This window comes from Amblyomma mixtum, chromosome 3, assembly GCF_055824585.1.
Source record: "Amblyomma mixtum isolate Tamu chromosome 3, ASM5582458v1, whole genome shotgun sequence".
Classification (NCBI taxonomy): Eukaryota; Metazoa; Arthropoda; class Arachnida; order Ixodida; family Ixodidae; genus Amblyomma; species Amblyomma mixtum.
Window position 1 is genome coordinate 213,928,776 of NC_143014.1, and position 18,257 is coordinate 213,947,032.

The 18,257-nt window shown below is 46.3% G+C and overlaps 1 protein-coding gene across 3 annotated transcripts; it reads right to left on the reverse strand.

The window, feature by feature from the left end:
- Positions 1-365: 365 nt before the first annotated feature.
- LOC149353607 (uncharacterized) lies at positions 366-12,751 on the reverse strand. 3 transcript variants are annotated; one of them, XM_089582688.1, is made up of 6 exons: positions 12,659-12,741; positions 12,502-12,614; positions 12,264-12,407; positions 12,045-12,188; positions 4,409-4,495; positions 366-534 (listed from the first exon to the last, which is right to left on the reverse strand). In XM_089582688.1, the coding sequence occupies exons 2-5, from the start codon at positions 12,606-12,608 to the stop codon at positions 4,471-4,473; spliced, it is 420 nt and encodes a 139-aa protein (XP_089438814.1). In that variant the 5' UTR covers positions 12,609-12,614; positions 12,659-12,741; the 3' UTR covers positions 366-534; positions 4,409-4,470. The 3 variants fall into 3 exon arrangements, with proteins under 3 accessions (XP_089438814.1, XP_089438813.1, XP_089438815.1); XM_089582687.1 differs by having other exon boundaries at positions 12,502-12,750; XM_089582689.1 differs by lacking the exon at positions 12,045-12,188 and having other exon boundaries at positions 12,502-12,751.
- Positions 12,752-18,257: the final 5,506 nt, after the last annotated feature.

Below are 18,257 nucleotides of genomic sequence, written 5' to 3' on the forward strand. Positions count from 1 at the left end.
CAGTAAAATTAATGATTGGTCGCTCGGGAAGAGCAACCTGGGCCGCACAAGGGCCACCGCTGGGAGCACCTGCCATCTCAGGGCAGTGACTCCTCGCTTAACCGCTGCACCACTGCGCCAGTAGGGGCATGAGGACTCCCAGGTCTCTATGAATGTAAAGAAGAGAATGACCATCTGTATATACGGGAATAATATCCCACCACGCTATCCTGCCCTACCCTGCAGGCAGAACATAAGTGTTTGCTCCAAAATTCAGTTCTGCAGTTCTACCTCCTTTTGATGAGTGAACAGACCCCCAGAGAACAAAGCTAGATAAGCGCTCGTAGCGCACTTATAGGTTGTTGAATGAATGATGGGACAATTGATGCATTCTTTAGATTTAATAAATTAGAACATAATTTACAACTAGATCAAATTCACAAATATCGAAAAAACAATTCATAAATAAAATCGTAACTGCCGCCGCCTCTTCCCGCGGAGGATCAGGAGACGCCGAACCTCCGCAGGACGCCCATAAATACCAGGTTCAGCAGCCTGCATAGGCAAGAAAACAGTGAATGAGGGTGGTGAATCAACCAGGGAGACACAGATAACAGTCGCTAAGAAATCGTGTTAAAGCAGCTAATTGGTCGCAAGTAACCTCTGAGGCTCGCGCAGTGTTATACAAACAGGAGACGCTTTGGTATAGTTCCAGTCAGAGCAAGGCATCCTCAGATGCCGGCTGCTCCTTCAGTAACACTCTACCGTAATGCAACAACGGAAGTGAATCCACAATTCGCAGCCTTGGAGGCAGCACTCTGTGGCGACATGGAACGATAGTCATTGCCGGTATGCGAGCACCGTTGCTCCTTTGCACACTCGTCGTTACTTTATACGGCATTCCCCCCGGCAGTTAAAGAGCTCGCCTGAGATGGGGCGATGCTTGCAGCTGTTTTGGACGTCGTTCAGAAAAACGAGCCACAAAAAGAGGACGCCCCGCAGATAATTGTTTCGTGCCTTTCCTAAATTTCCTTTCCGGTGTAGCCCTGTCGCTGCCGGCTCTCAGCATATGTTAAAGGGACACTGGAGACAACTCCACAAAGCCAATTTTTTTGCTCTTTCTGGCTATGTTGGTCTCTGTCCGACAGCGAAAAAGAAACATTGATTGCCGAGCAAATTTCACCTCAAATCTTTCTTCCCACCCGATTCAAACTCGTGACATAAACACCGAAAATGGCTCTGTTATCACCACTTGGGAGTGAATACCAGCATTGCTTAGCCTCAGAGATCCAAGCAGGGCTGGGGTGGCGAAAAAACAGATGGGGTTGGCGAAACCCCAGTTTCATTTTTATATAAGCTCAGCTTTCTTGGACGTTACTTTTAATTTTGAGACAAATGTGGAATATTGTAAGATACTGTCACGAACATACTGATGGGCATATGGTGTAACCTTACAATGCGTAGTAAAATTCACATCGAGTAGTTTAAGATTGCCATAGAAAAGCACTTGGGTGCATTTTTGACAGTAAACCACAGAAGGCTACAAGCGCCCAGAGTAGTCATGTGGATATTGTGCCGTCTTACGATACGCCACAAAAATTGCATTGATAAACAACATGCCGTTGAAAAAAATGCGTTTATCCAGAACTTTTGGCTACGACTTTTCGAGCCAATAAAATGTCCGTTCTCACTGAATGGAGCCGCCTTTCATTAGAGTTAGTTCATTTGTCGATACTGGTAGACATCAATTAGTCTTCAGTATTTTTAATGCTGAGAGCAGCAACTGGCGCCAAGAGAGGGGTCGCAGTCCCGGCGCCTGTTGCTAGATACACTCATGTAGAACCAACTCGGCCAACAAAATAATTTGTCCTGTTTTTAACGTTACTTGCCTGCTTCCCACGACTGGCGCATGAAACGGGCGCTGATTTCTATTCTAAAGATGGAAATGGGTTTTCACGCAAAACAAAAGACTGCCGCTGTTTGATTGATTGCTCCAGTGAGCCAGAAGTGACAGTTTCAAAAGACTAGTGTCGCTTTTTACACGGTTGTTGTACGGATCAGTGCCTGAGAGGTCATAAAGGAACCTGCCACAGGTGACCGGCAAGCTTATCCTGGATACTTGGTTTATTGGTCTCGTAGCAACTCAGGCTATGAGAGACACTGTAGTGAAGGCCTCCGGAAATTTCGACCACCTGGGGTTCTTTAACGTGCACTGACATCGCACAGCACACGGGCCTCTAGAATTACGCCTTCATCGAAATTCAGCCGCCGCGGCCGGGATCGAACCCGCATCTTTAGGGTCAGCAGCCGAGTGCCGTAACCACTGAGCCACTGCGGCGGGGCTTATCCTGGATATGTCGCGGTATCCACTGCATAACACAGCGCACTCTGAATAAAGCGCAACAGCAAACATCGAGAGATATATTCCGCCACAAGGCGAGGCCTACAATCGCGCGTCCCCTATTCCCTCCCCTATGCAGAGTAGCATGTGAGTACGTCGGCTAAAATCTGTTTTTCATTAAAGAGCTCTCTCTCTCTCTCTCCCAAGAGATTAAAAAAAAATCTAAGGGCCAGGTGACGCCTTGACCATGTTTCTTTGCAGCTTTCACTTCGTTATGTGCTTCATCTGCCTATACACATGCACCTGAGACAGAGAGAGAGAGACTTTAATGAATAAAGGACAGGCATATATCTGGATGACTGTCCGGGTGAACTCAACATAAGGCTCAACGCTAACCGGCTGCTTCTCTTTTAGTCTGGTAAGGTTTTTCTTCAAAAAGCCATGAAAGATACGGCAGTACGGTCTGCGCAGGCGGATTGTTCAAGTATTTATTTTCACTTAACCAAATTTTTCATTAATCTTTTAAGGGCACAGTGCTATATGGCAGAATCAAAGAGATTGAAGATGGCAGTCGAACCGAGCTTTTAGATTTTCTTGATCGGCACTGTGGTTTGAAATATCTAACATGGAATTGTGCGCACAAAACGAGCTCATACCGCAACCAAATCACGAGATTGCACTTCACACCGGAGAAACACACTTAAAAGCCCTCTTCCCTTACTCCTCTTTGGCACTAGCGTTCTTTGGGCGTCGAGCAGACCGAAGCCTTCCGCTCTGCTACACCGGGGACCACCACATTCAGGGACCGTCATACTCTTAGCTCTCTGTTCTACATGCCCTGTGCATGCCTACTTTCCCTTGATCTCATTTAGGGTATCATTAACTCGTGTTCGCTCCCTAACCCACTGCACTTTATTTGCTACCTGATGCCACCCCTATCATTTTACTTTCCATAACTGGCTGTGATGTCATCAGCTGCGCTGTCCACAGCTTTATATCAAGGATTTTTGTAAGCCTCCAGGTTTCCGCAACATAGATGCGCACTGGCAAAATACAGTAGTTGCCTAGGTTCTTGAGGGATACTCTCAAGCTGAAATTCATGACCTGTGAGTACCTTCCAAATGCATCACAGCCATTGTTTACAGCGAAAGTAGTACAAGCTTTGAACAAGGCATTTAGTAGAAGCGATTTAAGGGGTTCAAAGGCAGTCATGCAATGCTTTGCGCGTTACTCATTAGATGAACACCAGTGTCATGTACCTCAGAACGCGACTGAGGTATGCACTGACACAGGGCGCCAATTATGCGCCATTCCTTTGCTCAAAACCAACGCAGTCCAAACCTTCCCTTCGTTTAGCCTAAATTTGCAGATGGGCATCACCGCCACCTCACAGCGCGACTGAGCTGCCCACAGACTCAGTGCCCACGGACTCAGTGCCCAATGATGCGCCTTTCCAAAAAGCCAACGGAAGGTTTAGACTGCGAATGACACAATACTGGGAACTCGACGATTTCCTTCGTGCAAGTGGGCCCTGTAGTCCGTGATGTGTGCTGGGAACGCGATCGAAGCGAAGGCCACAAGCTAGAGAAGGCCAAGTATGCACAGAGCGTATAGACGCCAACACTAAGATGGCCAACCGGGCTGTCGCGTGTGAAACGTCACAATGAGCCTGTCCCTCCAGACCTCTCGGCCGCAAATGCCAATCAGCTTTCACTGATTAATGTGCTAAGCAGGTAAGCTTAGATGTAATTATCTTTTTCTCTCCAATTTCAGTCTCAATCGGGATCTGCCGTCACTACCTGGTCCACAGTTGCACCGTCTGTATACCTGCGCCTAAAGTTTCTACACTGGTCCAGTTGCCACCGTGCTATGCGTTTTAATTAGTTGTCAGTGGATCCCGAATTCTTTGAATGTAAGAAGAGCTCGCTCTCCTCCGTCATTGTTCAACCAGGCGTGCCTGCACGGACAGAGCAGCTGGGTATCATCAACGCTAACGCGAGTTCCTCGTGCAGTGTTTTGCCCGTGACGTTGCGGAACACCGCAATCAGGAGGAGTGCTCAGGCACTTGTGAGACTAGACTATACTTACGGGGCCGGCTGGCAGGGGCAGCTGTAGCACCAGGGCCGGACGCCCTCAGACCTACACGGCTCTCATGAGGACGACGGCGATGGCAGCCTGGACAAAAACACACATACATAAAAAATGGGAAAGCAGACAGATTAAAGCGGGTGTGCACATGAATTTTGTGATTTTTAAAAACTGCTGATTGGTGGGGTGAAATTTATGAACAAGGAAAAGCAAGTGCTGATCAGTAATTAATGAGTTTCGTGCATCTCCAACAGCACTAATTGAGTTATCCCATACGCTCTCACAATGACAACTGCACAATTACAATAAAGTTTAGAGCTGAGCCTTGACTGCTCAAATGGTTCTGCTGCAAGTGCCAATTATTAAGCTAATGGAAACTGCTGTCAGTGCCACCAGCAACTTGTAAGGAACAAATAACACAAAGGAACAAAGGAAGTAAGGAACAGATAGTTTGGCGTATACACGACAGATGGACGTACAGTTGCGAGTAAAAGAAATTACCATAATGAAGTCACCAGAGCGGCGAATGTCACCACGTGGTTGGTGCGGCCCAGCGCCGTGCTTTACGAAAGCACATGGCACTTCTTATAGGCGTGTGCGTAACAGCAGCGCCAAGCGTTGCTACCTGACGCTCCGGTGGAACGCCACTAGCACCGATGTTTTTTTACGCGCGACTGTACACTCTCATTAACGGGTCACCTTTCAAATCCATAGTAAGTAATATGCACGACTCTTGTTCGTCACTAGTTCATCTATCCATGAAAATTTTATTTGCATTCAGAATTATGGAAAATTTAATTTAGAACACACATAGATGGCAGCGGATTTATGATACTAGATCGCTGCCCAGCACTGGACACTTGGTCTGAAGAGGTACTCAGTTAGGGAAAAAATACGCATCTGGCACCACCACGCAACACAAACATTACAGTCCTTTCAGGGTCCTCGGCAGTCTCTTCGCTTGTGCCGCACTCCAAAATCTTTACATTGTGCTGTGGATTCTCAGTGCTTCGACTAAGGCAAACGGATTATAGCGGCTAACCAGCTCATCCTAACAAGACTGAAGAACCACACCGATAACCACGCCGAAGTCATCGCGCTGTGTATACCTGGATTGCAGTATGGGCACCACTACAGCCCTGTAAAGATAAAACCTCCCTTCAGAGAGCCCGACATGGCGAGAGACGGGTGCACATGTGCTACCGGCGTCTCTGCGAAAGGTCCGAACATTTGTGGGCAAAACTTATCCCCTGCTACAGGCAAGTCGCTTTACTGTTTTCAATGCGAAAGCATTGTACGGCTCAGTTCAAGGTCATTTCTCCGCAAACGTGTTCGCAGAAAACGGCACCATGTGGCCCCACGAGTCAACGTGCCAAGTCACGTGACAGAGATCTAATATGACATTCATGCCAACTCACGCGACAATGATGGTATGGAAAGTCATATCATGTCATGTGAAAAAGGTGTAATATAACGCCATGCAAAGTCACGTGACAGCATGCAATGTGACGTCATATGAGGTCACGTGACAACATTGTGATATGAAGTCACACCAAGTCACTTGACAACGATGCAGTATGACATCGTACCAAGTCACGGGACAATGATGTAATGTGCTGTCATACCAAGTCACGAGACAGAAGGTTTGGTTTGGTTTATTGGGGTTTAACGACCCAAAGCAATTCAGGCTATGAGAGATGCCGTAGTGAAGGGCTCCAGAAATTTCGACCGCCTGGGGTTCTTTAACGCACACTAACATCACACAGCACACGGGGCTCTAGAATTTCGCCTTCATTGTAATTTGGCTGCCGTGGCCGGGATCGAACCCGCGTCTTTCGGGTCACCAGCCGAGCGCCGAACCACTGAGCCACCGCGACGGGGCAACACGAGACAGATGATTGCAAAAAGCTCAGGCCACGTGACAAGTAAGCTTCATGCCGGTTTTAAGAACATACCCCAATCCCCACTCCCTAATCCATGAAGGTGTACAAGAAATCCCAGCAATGACATCACTGGCTGAGCAACTGTCCATCATAGAGGGTGGTGCCATAGCATTTGAACTTTGCATATAGCTTAGATGTTTTAGTCAAGTTGGAGGCTAGCTTGCGACAGGGGTTAGGGCCGATGACATATGCACCTTCAGCTGCATGCTTTAAGGCGCGGTTGAGGTGTACACCGAGATCTCGAGATGTGAGAGCTCCTGAGCCCTTTTCTTTCTTCAAAAACTATTTTTCATATTGAAATTGTGAGGCAACCTGATCATGGGCATCCGGAGGGGGGGGCAAGGGGGGGCGGTTGCACCCCCCTGGAAAATCACTCACTCGAACCGTGAGTGATGGCCGCACACCAGGGGCGGTGGTGCGCTCAGTCAAAAGGGTAAAAGCAGCCCCGCATGGTCACATCTGCGAAATGCCGCGTCCGGGCGTGCGTCGTTCCGCCGTTTTCAAACCACGCCATCGTTAGCTCTACTGAAGGGCGACCTGTTCCAGACATACAGCGGCACCGGCGAGCATGTGTTTCGAGTCGCCTTGAGATGGGTGTCTGTTTCTTTGATCTCTAGAGAGATAGCGACACGGAGGCAGACAGTGCACGGGGCATCTTGTTTTCGCCTATGTCGTTACGCCGGTCACCGATGAATTCTTAAGGAGGGAAGGACAAATCAGCCGTGTCCACCCCCGCTTTGTCGGGCTGCTCAGGGGCAAGCGGGCGATGAGTTAGCGCCGCCGCCGCTCGCTGTCTCCTCCGATCCACGTGTAGCGCAGTTCGGTAGAAGCGCCGCTTTCAGAATCTCCGGCAAAGGGGATTAGCTGCTTTTGTTCACGGCGACGCAGTCTCCCGAGGCGCCCCCACACCAGCGTTCTTTGCGTCTTCTGTGAAAACCAGCGCCTTTGGTCAACGCAGCCCGATGGCACCTGCCTGGCTCGCCTGTCATCTCTGGCTGGGCCTCAAATCACAACAGCGCCCATGTACTGTGCGTGTCAGTGCATGGTAAAGAGACCCAGGTGGTCGACATTACCCGGAACTCTGTACTACTCCATCCCTCATAGCCTGAGTCGTTTTGGGGCTCTGAACCCCATAAAAACACAAAAACAAATTTTCCGACCGGAGTGGCGAGTGTCCCTTCCCCTCGGAAGTTGCGCGGCGTTCCTTTCACCCCCAAAGTGCGCATTCGGGGATACTGCGGCAAGTAAGCCCTCGCACGTGTGCGCGCCTCTGTGTTTGTGCTTGGGTGTTTTTAGTGGCCGGTTGTCAGCGAAGCTGAGAACAACCAAGACAGCGGACGAGAAAACGACGAGCGGCGAGCAGTGTGTGTGGGGTTGCTCGACTGTGCGGATGCGCAAGCAAGATGGAGCGAGGTGTATGAAGCTGCGAGCGTGCATTTATCTTGTAAATAAGTTTTCGTTGTATATATAGTCATCTTTTGTTTTCAACGTACGTGTTCAACAGTTTTTCCAATCAATGTGTATGATGAGTGTGCACCGAGAGCGTGTAATGAAGCACAGAAGTGAATTTATCACACGTGTAATTACGCAATTCGCCCAGAAAAATCCGAGGCGCCTACAGTTGCTGTTCAAGGAAGACTGACTGAGTGACTGTAATTGCGTGTTTGCGAACATATTGTGCTGTGTGCTGGTCATCAATCCGGGTGAGTCGAGAACCCGTATGCAGGAAGACTGAGCACTCTTCTCCACGAAGTGATATAGCATCTTTTTGCATTTTTTATTAATTTTAGTTGTTTCTTCGTTGATAAACTCCAATGTACCTCTCCTAGCCGCGCTTTAATTTGCTGTTTGTAATTTTTCTTTCATGTGTGCATTTTGTTTAATTTTTATTTATATATAAATAAATAAATTTACTCCGCAAATAGCGCCTTTTTGCTACGAACATACCCCCCCCCCCCCCCCCCCCCGGGGCACCAACGGGGCCCCCCCCTGCAAAAAATTCTGCGGACGCCCTTGAACCTGATATGACGAAGGGGTGTTGCATGTCGCAACTGTAATGTCGAAGTGGAGTAGTACACCATAACTGGAAAGGACGAAGTGTATTTTGTAATCGGAAATGTTGAAACGTCGTATATCGTAACCCAAAATGTCAAAATGGTGTAGTTCGTCGTAACCGGAAATAACGAACCAGCGTAATATGTCGTAACCGAAAATGACGAAGTTGCCACACTCCACATTATAAGACAAAAAAAAATTGCGATCAAGGACACCCTTTGCCATTCCTCCACATAAGCAGACGTAAGTGCCATCACAATTTTTTACCAAACTTACTCTCTACAAACAAATGTTCACTTTAACCGCTTTATGGGTGAAACATAGCACTACTCTGCGGTTGCTATTTTAGAGCAGCATGAACTAATCAATCAGCTGAAACTCCTGCGCTTCCTGTAACGCCACAGCACCGTAAACCAAGCTTTGACGTCAGTGCAAGGCACCAAGCTGATGGGACAGAATGCTGATTACCGACAGCTATGGTCTCTGTCTCCCTCTGCAGCCTCTTTTTCCCATCTGACGCGGCGAACGCCTGTCTTAGGTAGCAATCCTGCGTGACCGCGCGTGACTTGTAGACGCACCCTTACCCTACGCCCCACACAACTCCGTAACTCCAAATCCACATCCACCGACTGTACTGCACCTGGCTATTCCAACATGCTCGCAAAAAGGCACCCCTTCACAGAATTACAAAATCATTTCTACATTTCCCCTCAGGCCAGCTGTCTCAGGGGTAAACGCCCTGTATTATTTTTTCATTTCAATGCGTTACGGGTGAAGTCCCTCTTTGAAATCCGGGGTGGTCGTAGCCATCAGCAGCTCGCCGTCAGTCCTGACAGCAAGATAACTTTCCCTATTCATGCAAGACATGCTATACGCGTGTCATTACGTCCTGAAAAAGCTTATGAGGAACTGCATGGTCGCCCGTTCCAAGCATGAGGCATGAAAATATAACTGTGTGTTGCCTAACAAAGCTGCTCGAAATGGAATACCATCTGTCTACTTCTGAACTAGAGCTTGTGGGACCTGCATGACGACAGGCTTAGCCTACTCAGCACGCGCCCTGACCGAAGGCACAGGAATACAGGGTTTGGAGAAGCCGCCTAGAGGAAAATCCAGCAAGTGCACCAGAGCCAATCTGCAGAGTAAAAATTTAATGTCGTTCTCATCGAATGACACTGGCTCCTATTGTCATCAATCGGCTGCTACACGGGAACATTTAATGTCCTTAGGTTCGAATGCCATTCGCAATCGAATCTGTTTGGGGACTCGCATTCGATCTCGAACTGAATGCCTACTCTGGAAACCAGATATGCAGCAGAAACAAGTGAAGCGAAAAAATAATGAGTGCACTGCCAAAGTTAGAAATTGTATTTATTTAGTTCTGCTAAAAAAATGTTAATTTTGGTGTGAACCTGTTCACTCTAGAGCAGGGGTTCTCAAACTGGGTTCCGCGGAACACAGGGGTTCCGCGGGCGGCAATTTCCTCGCTGGCGTCCCAGAACCCTCCTCGCAGCGCCGCCCGTCCTCCTCCTCTTTTTCTCCCTTCTCCTCTTTTTTTCTTTCACGGCTGTTGCGCTCTTCGGTCTATATTCCTCCGGCGAGTCTGCCTCCGCGCACCGCCGCCGCGAATCTGCGCGTATTCTGGACCGCGGCCTGGTCAGCGAGCCTCTCAATGTGCTGACGCATGAACACGTAGGTGGAGGTGGAAACGTTTATTGCCAATGATGTAAATCGTAGGGGCGCCTGGTTTGCCGCAAAACTTTGCATGATGACGAGAATTGGTCTGGGTATCGGGCATGCAGCAGTATTGGGTATTGAGCAGTCCGGGTTTGTAGTTGTTGCCAATGTGCAGCCTGCGCTATGGTGAGGGACAAAGCGGGGGGTGCGTATATCCCTTCGTTTGTCTCGGTAATACGAGAGAATGTCACGGAAGGAGACCAGGTAGTGCGCGGGCCGCGGGCGAACGGACCGTCGTGTGAATCGGCCTTTTAAGTACGTGCGCAGTCGCTTTCTTTGCGCGAGGAACGTGCCGGCCACACAAATGGCTCGAAGGGCAACGCGAAAATCGCGAGCCGGCCGCCCTAGAAGCTCGCCAGGAGCAGAACAGCTGTGAAAGAAAATACGAGCAGAATCGCTTTATTAAGGCGAAAGCCTTTAATGCCTCATACTGCCGTGAGAAGGGAATGATAGCAAGTGTGTTCGAGTTCCGGCGAAGAAAAAAAAAACTTTTGAGACTGGGAATCGAACCAGGGCGTTTGGCACTTCAAGGGCAGTCGCTGCCATTCCACCACGAACACGGTTTGAGCAAGAATAAAGGCAGATCTAGTGAACGCGCGGGTTTCGTGAGTGAAATAAAACAAATGAAAAAATTGCGAGTATGAAAAGAAACAAAAATATAAGAAATTAGATCATAAAACACGAAAACTATTACAGAAAAGGCACATCTAGTGAACGCACGGGTTTCGTGAGTTAAATAAAACAAATTAAAAAATGCAAATATGAAAAGAAACAAAATAATAAAGAAATTAAACCATAAAACATGAAAAATATTAAAGAGCACAGACCGCGTGGTCCAGAAGACGCGCAGATTCGCGGCGGCGGTGCGCGGAGGCAGACTCGCCGGAGGAATAAGAGCGCAACAGGCGTGAAAGAAAAAAAAAGAGGAGAAGGGAGAAAAGGAGGACCGGAGGGAGAAGGGCGGCACTGCGAGGAGGTTTCTGGGACGCCAGCGAGGAAATTGCCCCGCGGGCTGTCTTCTTGTGTTCCGCGAGAACCCTCACTGGCCCTGAACCGGCAACTGATATGAGACTGGCTCTGAGTGCTGCTGAGCCACGCTTTGACTTGCTCTCAAAAGGGAAGCAGTACCACCCATCACATTTGTATTTGTATTAATCGGTGCAATAAACATTTAACTTCTGCAACTCTCTCTTTGCAAAAATGCACTCGACAACATTGCTGGTAAGTGAAAGCGGGGTTGGGGGGGGGGGGGGGGGTTCCCTGGAACTTATTGAAGGCTTTTGGGGTTCCTCCAAGCAAAAAAGTTTGAGAACCCCTGCTCTAGAGGCTCTTGTGGTTAGCTATTACTCTCGGTCCCAGCAGCAGCCAACGCAAGCGGCGAGCGTGAAGCAGGGCCTTTCCCGTGAGCGTCGATCATTTTGGGTTGTGCGTTTCTTGCCGGTTGGCGTTCCATGCTCGTTTAGCTCGGAAGTACTTAAAGATGTAGCTGAGCACTGAGCAGTGCACCTTTTGGAAGACATTTCCACGCTCCGCGCTCCTGCGCGCGCCGCCGTATTCATCGAATGTGTGGCTGACTTTGTACTTGGCTTGGCTTCTGATGCCTAGAGTGCTGCAGAACGGCCAGAAATGATATTTTAAACTTATAATACTGCACAGAAATGTTCTCACCCGCTCTTGAAACACTACACAACTATTTCAAACATCTTCATATGCGCTGACTTCTTTCAATTGCACTATTTTTTTTTTTACTGATCACCACTGCCATCATTTTCGAATGACATTACATTAGCACCGAAAGAGACCGAATGATATTCGACGATTCGAATGCCATTCGGTTCGAATGACATCTGCTAGTCTGACAGGGGTATATTCTATAGAAGACTGCTTAGAAGCAAACTCACCCCACCGGGTCCAGGGCTCGGCTGACGGCTGCCACCGGCTGCGTGCATTTCTGTGCAGGCGCTTCTCGGTGTTTAAGCACCAATTCACCTAGGCCGCCGGGGTGAATATAGTCACCAGCAGTTCTTCCTCCGATGGCACTGGAGCTGCGTGGCGCCGAGGTGACTAAGCGCTTGGCGCCCGAATGACATTAAATCTGGACGGCTTAAAAACAAACTCACCCTGCTGGGTGCGGGGGTCGGCTGATGGTCGCCACCGGCTGCGTGCATTTCCGCGCAAGCGGTTCTTGGTGCTTAAGCACCTCTTCGCCTTGATCACGGGGGTGGTGGTAGTCACCAGCGCTTCTTCCCCCGATGGCACCGGAGCTGCGTGGCACCGAGGTGACTAAGCGCTTGGCGGCCGAATGACATTCGACGGTTCGAATGCCATTAAATCTGGTCGGCTTAAAAGCAAACTCACCCTACTGGGTGCGGGGCTCGGCTGACGGCTGCCACCGGCTGCGTGCATTTCTGCGCAGGCGCTTCTCGGTGCTTAGGCACCTCTTCAGCTCCTAGATCGTTCTGCATCCCGAGCTGGAGTTTCGAACCACTGTGATGGAACTGAGCAGTGGACCGGACTGGACGGCCCGGGTGCCTCATGAAGGAATGGTTCTAAAGAAAAGATGGCGTCCGTTATAGGAGGCTATGGTCTCGTGCAGCTCGAGCAGCAGACGATGATGATGATGATGTCCTCAGGCTTAATGGCACATACCCACGGCGGCGGATTGGCCAGGGTCTCGAGCCATTCTTTTTTCTTCTACTTCCAGTTCGTGTTGCGCGTGCTCAAGAGAACATGTCGCAAATATTTCGGAGGCTCTGAGCTCGCGATTAAATCCAGTGTGGGCATGCATTTCACGTCTACACACGCGGAACCTGGGTGTCCGTGACGTCTGTGGGGTTCTGCCTGGCCGCGATGGAAAAAGGCGAAAAAGTTAGAATGTGATTCATGCCAGGCTTAGAAAAGAATGAAGACGGAGATGAGCAAAGAAAAAGTTTGAGAGAATGCAAGGGTTTCAGTGGGAACTTTTTTTTTTAATGCGATGTTGATTGCCTCAGGGCATAAAACTGCACGTAATGATAGATGAGGATGCCTAAATGAGAAAAGGTTCGCTGATATCTAATGAAATTGAGCAGTGAACGATTCCGGTAAGGAAGAGGCGAAAGCAGAGGAAAGACGGGACGCTTGCAATTGCTTACCGTTATGATGAGCTCCGTGGTTTCTTGTGTTAGCACATAATAATTGGTAGAATAGTGGTAGTGGTAGAATAATTTGAGCACGCGGAGTGTCTGTGACTCTGTAGACGCGTCTAGAGAGCAACACAGGGGTAATGAATCCGTCAAAATTATGGCAGAAGAAAAAGAGCTCGAACTTCCGCAAAGCCAGCACTAACTATTCGACCAAATAAATAAGGGTGAGTTGGGAAAGCCGAGTTATAGCACCAGTCACATCAGCTCGGTCCTAGTTTGTCTTCTGGGTTCGTTCCGTATTTGGTTCTTTTACCCTTGGGCACAGCAACAGGAATACGCTCTTCACCATCCACTTTCCTTTAGACATGATACGGTTGCCATCCTAGAATCTTTCAATATTACATCTTCTGGCTACTCATGTTCAAAATTCATCTGTAATAAAAATATCCTGAACAGTGCACATATAGCTGTCGTCCCCACCCCAATTTCTCTCACCCGAACCGCTGCATGATAGTGTGAGTTCAGTTATCACCACCCCTTGTCAGTGGACCGCAGCGGTGGCATAGTGGTTAAGCATCCGGTGTGGGGTGTGCACAGGGGCGCGAGTTGCGGGGTCGACTTATACGTGGCAATGTACCACACAGGTACATTGCACATTTTGACCACTGTATAGTTTTTAAGACACGTTCACAAAACCTCCACATAATTTGTGCACGCCCTTTCTGAAGCATCAATTTTAGGGGGGGGGGGGGGGGGGGAGTGTGCAAATCACGCAAATAAATACGGTATATGGTGTGCAACACCCTATTTTCTATTGCGTAGCGAATCTTAATGCAGCAATGCATAAAATATAACATTTATCTTTGTTGCCCGTGCATTTACTTTAGCATTTGCTCATGCAGCTGTGCTCTGAGGCTGCCAGAAGAGAGAAAAACACAAAAGAAATACACACACACATTCATATTCAGTAGCTCATGCTACATGAATTCAGATTTATTTTTCTTTCTATTCAATTTATTACTTACATTCCCCTAACTGCATGTCTTCTCCAAGGCTACTTTCCTGCGGAAAAAAAAAAAGTAGAGACCTTCAATAAATAATGGCAAAAATCATCAGACGATTAAAAGTGTTTAAATGCATGCAATCAAGTAAAATTTTAGTGTCTGAGGATGTTCTAAATTTGACATTTAAAAGAACCTACACTACATGCGGTAACGACATTAAAAAAATTCACTGAGTTGAGCTAGCTGATATGAAAAAAAAAAAGACGCCAATAGTATGTGAGACAAAACTGGGGCATACAACCACAGTGCTCCGCCCACAAGCCTTTGAGCTGTTACTTAAAAATTTTTACAGCTATGTTGTATTCAAGACAATTGCAGCGTTTTTATGCTGCACACTTATGCACCCAAATACACATTTCCTGGTTGAACCAAATGATAAACTGAATAAAACTTGCATCTGAAAAAACAAAAGAGAAGAAGTACAAGCACTGCTCGAAATACAGCACCCAAGAACTGCTGTAAAATACTAAGTACGAGTCCAGAACTGGGAAAAACCAACTGGTCATTTCTAACAAATAGCTGGAAGTTTTATTCCATGAAATAAGATGCAATTCTAAAAGAAAAAGAAGGATATAAACCAGCCTAGCATTGCAGTTGACTCATTCCACGCCAAACGTCCCAAATATTGCGTTCTGCCATCTCAGATTTGATTAAAAAAATTCATGGAAACTTCTTGCAGCATGTGTAATCTAAACCTAAAATATTTTTTCCCAAAAATTTTATTTGTGAGGCGAGCTCAGTTCGAACGTTTCAAAAAGGCGTGAAACCAGGCACTGCTCAATAATTGATAAAAAAAAAACAAATTTTAGAAAACTCTCCCCAAATTTTTTAATTGCATTTGCACAGATCCTCGCTTTCAATATGACTCAGATCTTGTATTTCTGTATGGCATGAATATTTTCTAGAATTTAAGTAATGTAACAATTATACTATTTTGAGATTTAAAAATAATAGCAGCTTCCTCTTGGAAATTATGAAGTAACAATCTTGCTTCTCTAGAAGTTTATTACCTGTAAAAAATGTTGCAGCTGATGAAATTCAATACGTCGAAGTAAAATAACATACTGAAGTTACAAAAAGTGCATTTTGAATAATAAACACCTGTTTATTTCATCACGAGGTGGTCCAAGTAAAAATATAAACAATGATGGGTTGAGTTGAAAATAGTATTGCCTTTCATATCTGAAGTTTTAAGCAAGCTGATTTTTATCTGACGTGAGAAAAAAATTTTGAAAATGAGCTCTTGCACCGTAAGTTGCGTCGTCTCTTTGTGCTTCTTCATCACAGAGCACAGCACCGTCAACATTGTGGCCAGACGAAATGTACAGTTCTAGTTCCTAAGTGAGCTTTCCATTGCAGGCAGGCATCAGAACATTGTGAAGTCGAACAGATATTCTTGTGAAAAGATTTTCTTAGCACTGCCAAGGCAGTTCATGCACCAGTGAGATTGTTGTTCAGAGTGTTCATGCTGCACTCAGTCATTGCTGTCAGAACCATGACAGACGTGTAGAGGGCGCGAGAAAGAGGTGAAGCAGTGCTCTAGTGCCGTAGTATGTTCGGTCACTCAAGAGCAAGGCATACCTGGGCGAGCAGGCCGTGCTCCCCGCCAGAGTGTCTCACGTTACTCCATAAAGTGGTGAGGACTTCACTCCATCACATGCGCTCCAAGGCACGAACTCTTTGCGAACTCACTCGGACATAAACAACTGGTGCTGCAGTTGCTGTGCTGGCTGGTCGTTAATTCCTTGTGGTCCATGTGGGACAGCACACTGAATATCGTTATTTTTCTGCTCTTGGCTGCCTGGCGCCAAAGCGGGGTTCGAACTTCAAAAGTGAAAACGACCTCGCTTATTACGTACCACCTGCTGAATGTCATCAGATATCTGCTTTAGCTCCAGCCCCAAAGATACACGACTGCGAGTGAATGCAAACTATAGAGGTAATTTGGCCATAAATGTCGTGTCATGCCAGGTGCCGTGCTCTGCGGTGAAGAAGCGTTACGAGACGATGCAACTTATGGAGCAAGAGCTCGACTTCAAAAATTTTTTTCTCCCTTTAAAGGAAAATCATCTCCATTAAAATATCAGAAATGAAAGGCAATACAGTTTAACCTCGTTACAATGAAATGGCTCATAAAGAAGTAATGAATATAATGATGGCATGACGGCTCCCCTTGGAAGAAGCTTGGTCAACACGACCCATAAGAAAACTACAGTTATAACGAAGTAACCGCCGGGTCGCTTCAAATTCATTATAACGAAGTTCAACTGTAATCTGTTCTACTAAGCCTGTCACCATCGTGTTTTTACTTCCACCACCTCATAATGAAATAAATGGGTGTTTATGGTTCAAAATCGACTTTTCTGCAGCTTCAGTATTTTATTTTACTTCGATGTATTCAGTTCCACAAGCTGTAACATTTTTTATAGCTAACAGACATCTAGGGAAGCAAGATGGCTATTTCCTTATTTCCGAGAAGAAGTTTTTTTTTGTCAAAGAGAATAAATTCTACATTTTATTTAAATTCTAAGAAATATTTATACAGTACAAATAAATAACCTGAATCATATCGAAAGCCAGAATCTGTGCAAACGTCTCAAAAAAATTTGGGAAGCGTTCTCTAAAAATTTGGATTTTTTAATAAATTATTGAAGGGTGCCAGGTTTCAAGTCTTTTCGAAACGTTCAAACTGAGCTCATTTCACGAATAAATTTTTTTCAGCAAAAATATTTTAGGCTTAGATTACACATGTCGCGACAAGTTTCCATCAATTTTTTTTAACAAATCGGAGATGGTCCAGCGCAACATCTGGAACATTTGGCATGGAACAACCCAGTTACGTTTTCACAGCACTGCTCTTTACTATGCTTTGTTCGCCTTCCTGCTGGTGCCGTGCTTAGGACAGACGATGTTTGTTGAAGTGCACTAACAGGACATGCACCACACAGAGAATGTCAGCAAGAACAAAAGTGAATTCTGCCAAAATATTACACTCATGAACTGATTTTAACTCGTGTTTGTTGCCTTCAGACTGCCCACAGCATTTTTGTGACAGTTTACATCAGCATGTGCCAGACATAACACTTTCAAATCATTTTACATTAATTTCATTTCATGGGTCCTTGACCCCACCTTCAATAGACGAAAATACCTTGTGCCACTGCGCTCTTTGGCCGCAGATGCCCTTGAGCCATAAAAAATCACAACCATCATGCTTTCATTTCATGAATCATCACTGCCTTCAACCCTTCGCCATTTGTGATAAATAATGATACAGTGTTTGCTATTAGCAATTAAGTTGTGCAGTGCCAATTGCATTGTTTAGAAATTTGTACAACTCACTTTTCGTATACAAATAGCATGCCAATATATGAAGGAGGTTCTTTTTTAGTTATTCAATAACAGAAATGATTAACCCCAGCACTATGCAGAATAAACAATACAGTTATTCCGGCACAAGGTTCCAATTCTTACAAAATCGCATGAAATGCAACAGCAGCTTGACTGCGACAGCTTCCATACGATTTTTTACAAAATTTTCAAGTAATTATATCAATGTCAGTGAAATGCCTCTTTTGAGCATGTCTATTTGCAAACATGCTTACTAATACAGAAGTAGACATGTTCATAAAGAAAGCCTTTTGAAATATTAACCGGTTCCCATGCTTTTTCGAAGCACTGATGAGCAATCCTAATAACTTGAACAGCAAATGCATTTGCTTCCAAATGGAAATAGACAAAACTCCAAAAAGTGGGCATGTCGTAAAGAAAGTTTTCAAAATCAACAAGGCTATCCACGTGTTAAAGGGACCAACAAATAACTTTTAAGGACCCCAATTTTTTTGCCACAACAAAAAAACAAGTTGTCCAAAGTGCCCGATCCTGCTAAAGCTGCATTAAAAATGCCATAAAATAATTTCACAAA

Excerpts from the sequence above, each read along its gene's own strand:
- LOC149353607 (XM_089582687.1), bottom strand. The coding sequence starts at position 12,680 with ATGAGGCACCCGGGCCGTCCAGTCCGGTCCACTGCTCAGTTCCATCAC. Across the intron at positions 12,408-12,501 it reads CGAGCCCCGCACCCAGTAGG|CTCCGGTGCCATCGGGGGAA; the intron begins GTGAGTTTGCTT and ends GGTGCCACGCAG. Across the intron at positions 12,189-12,263 it reads CGACCCCCGCACCCAGCAGG|CTCCAGTGCCATCGGAGGAA; the intron begins GTGAGTTTGTTT and ends GGCGCCACGCAG.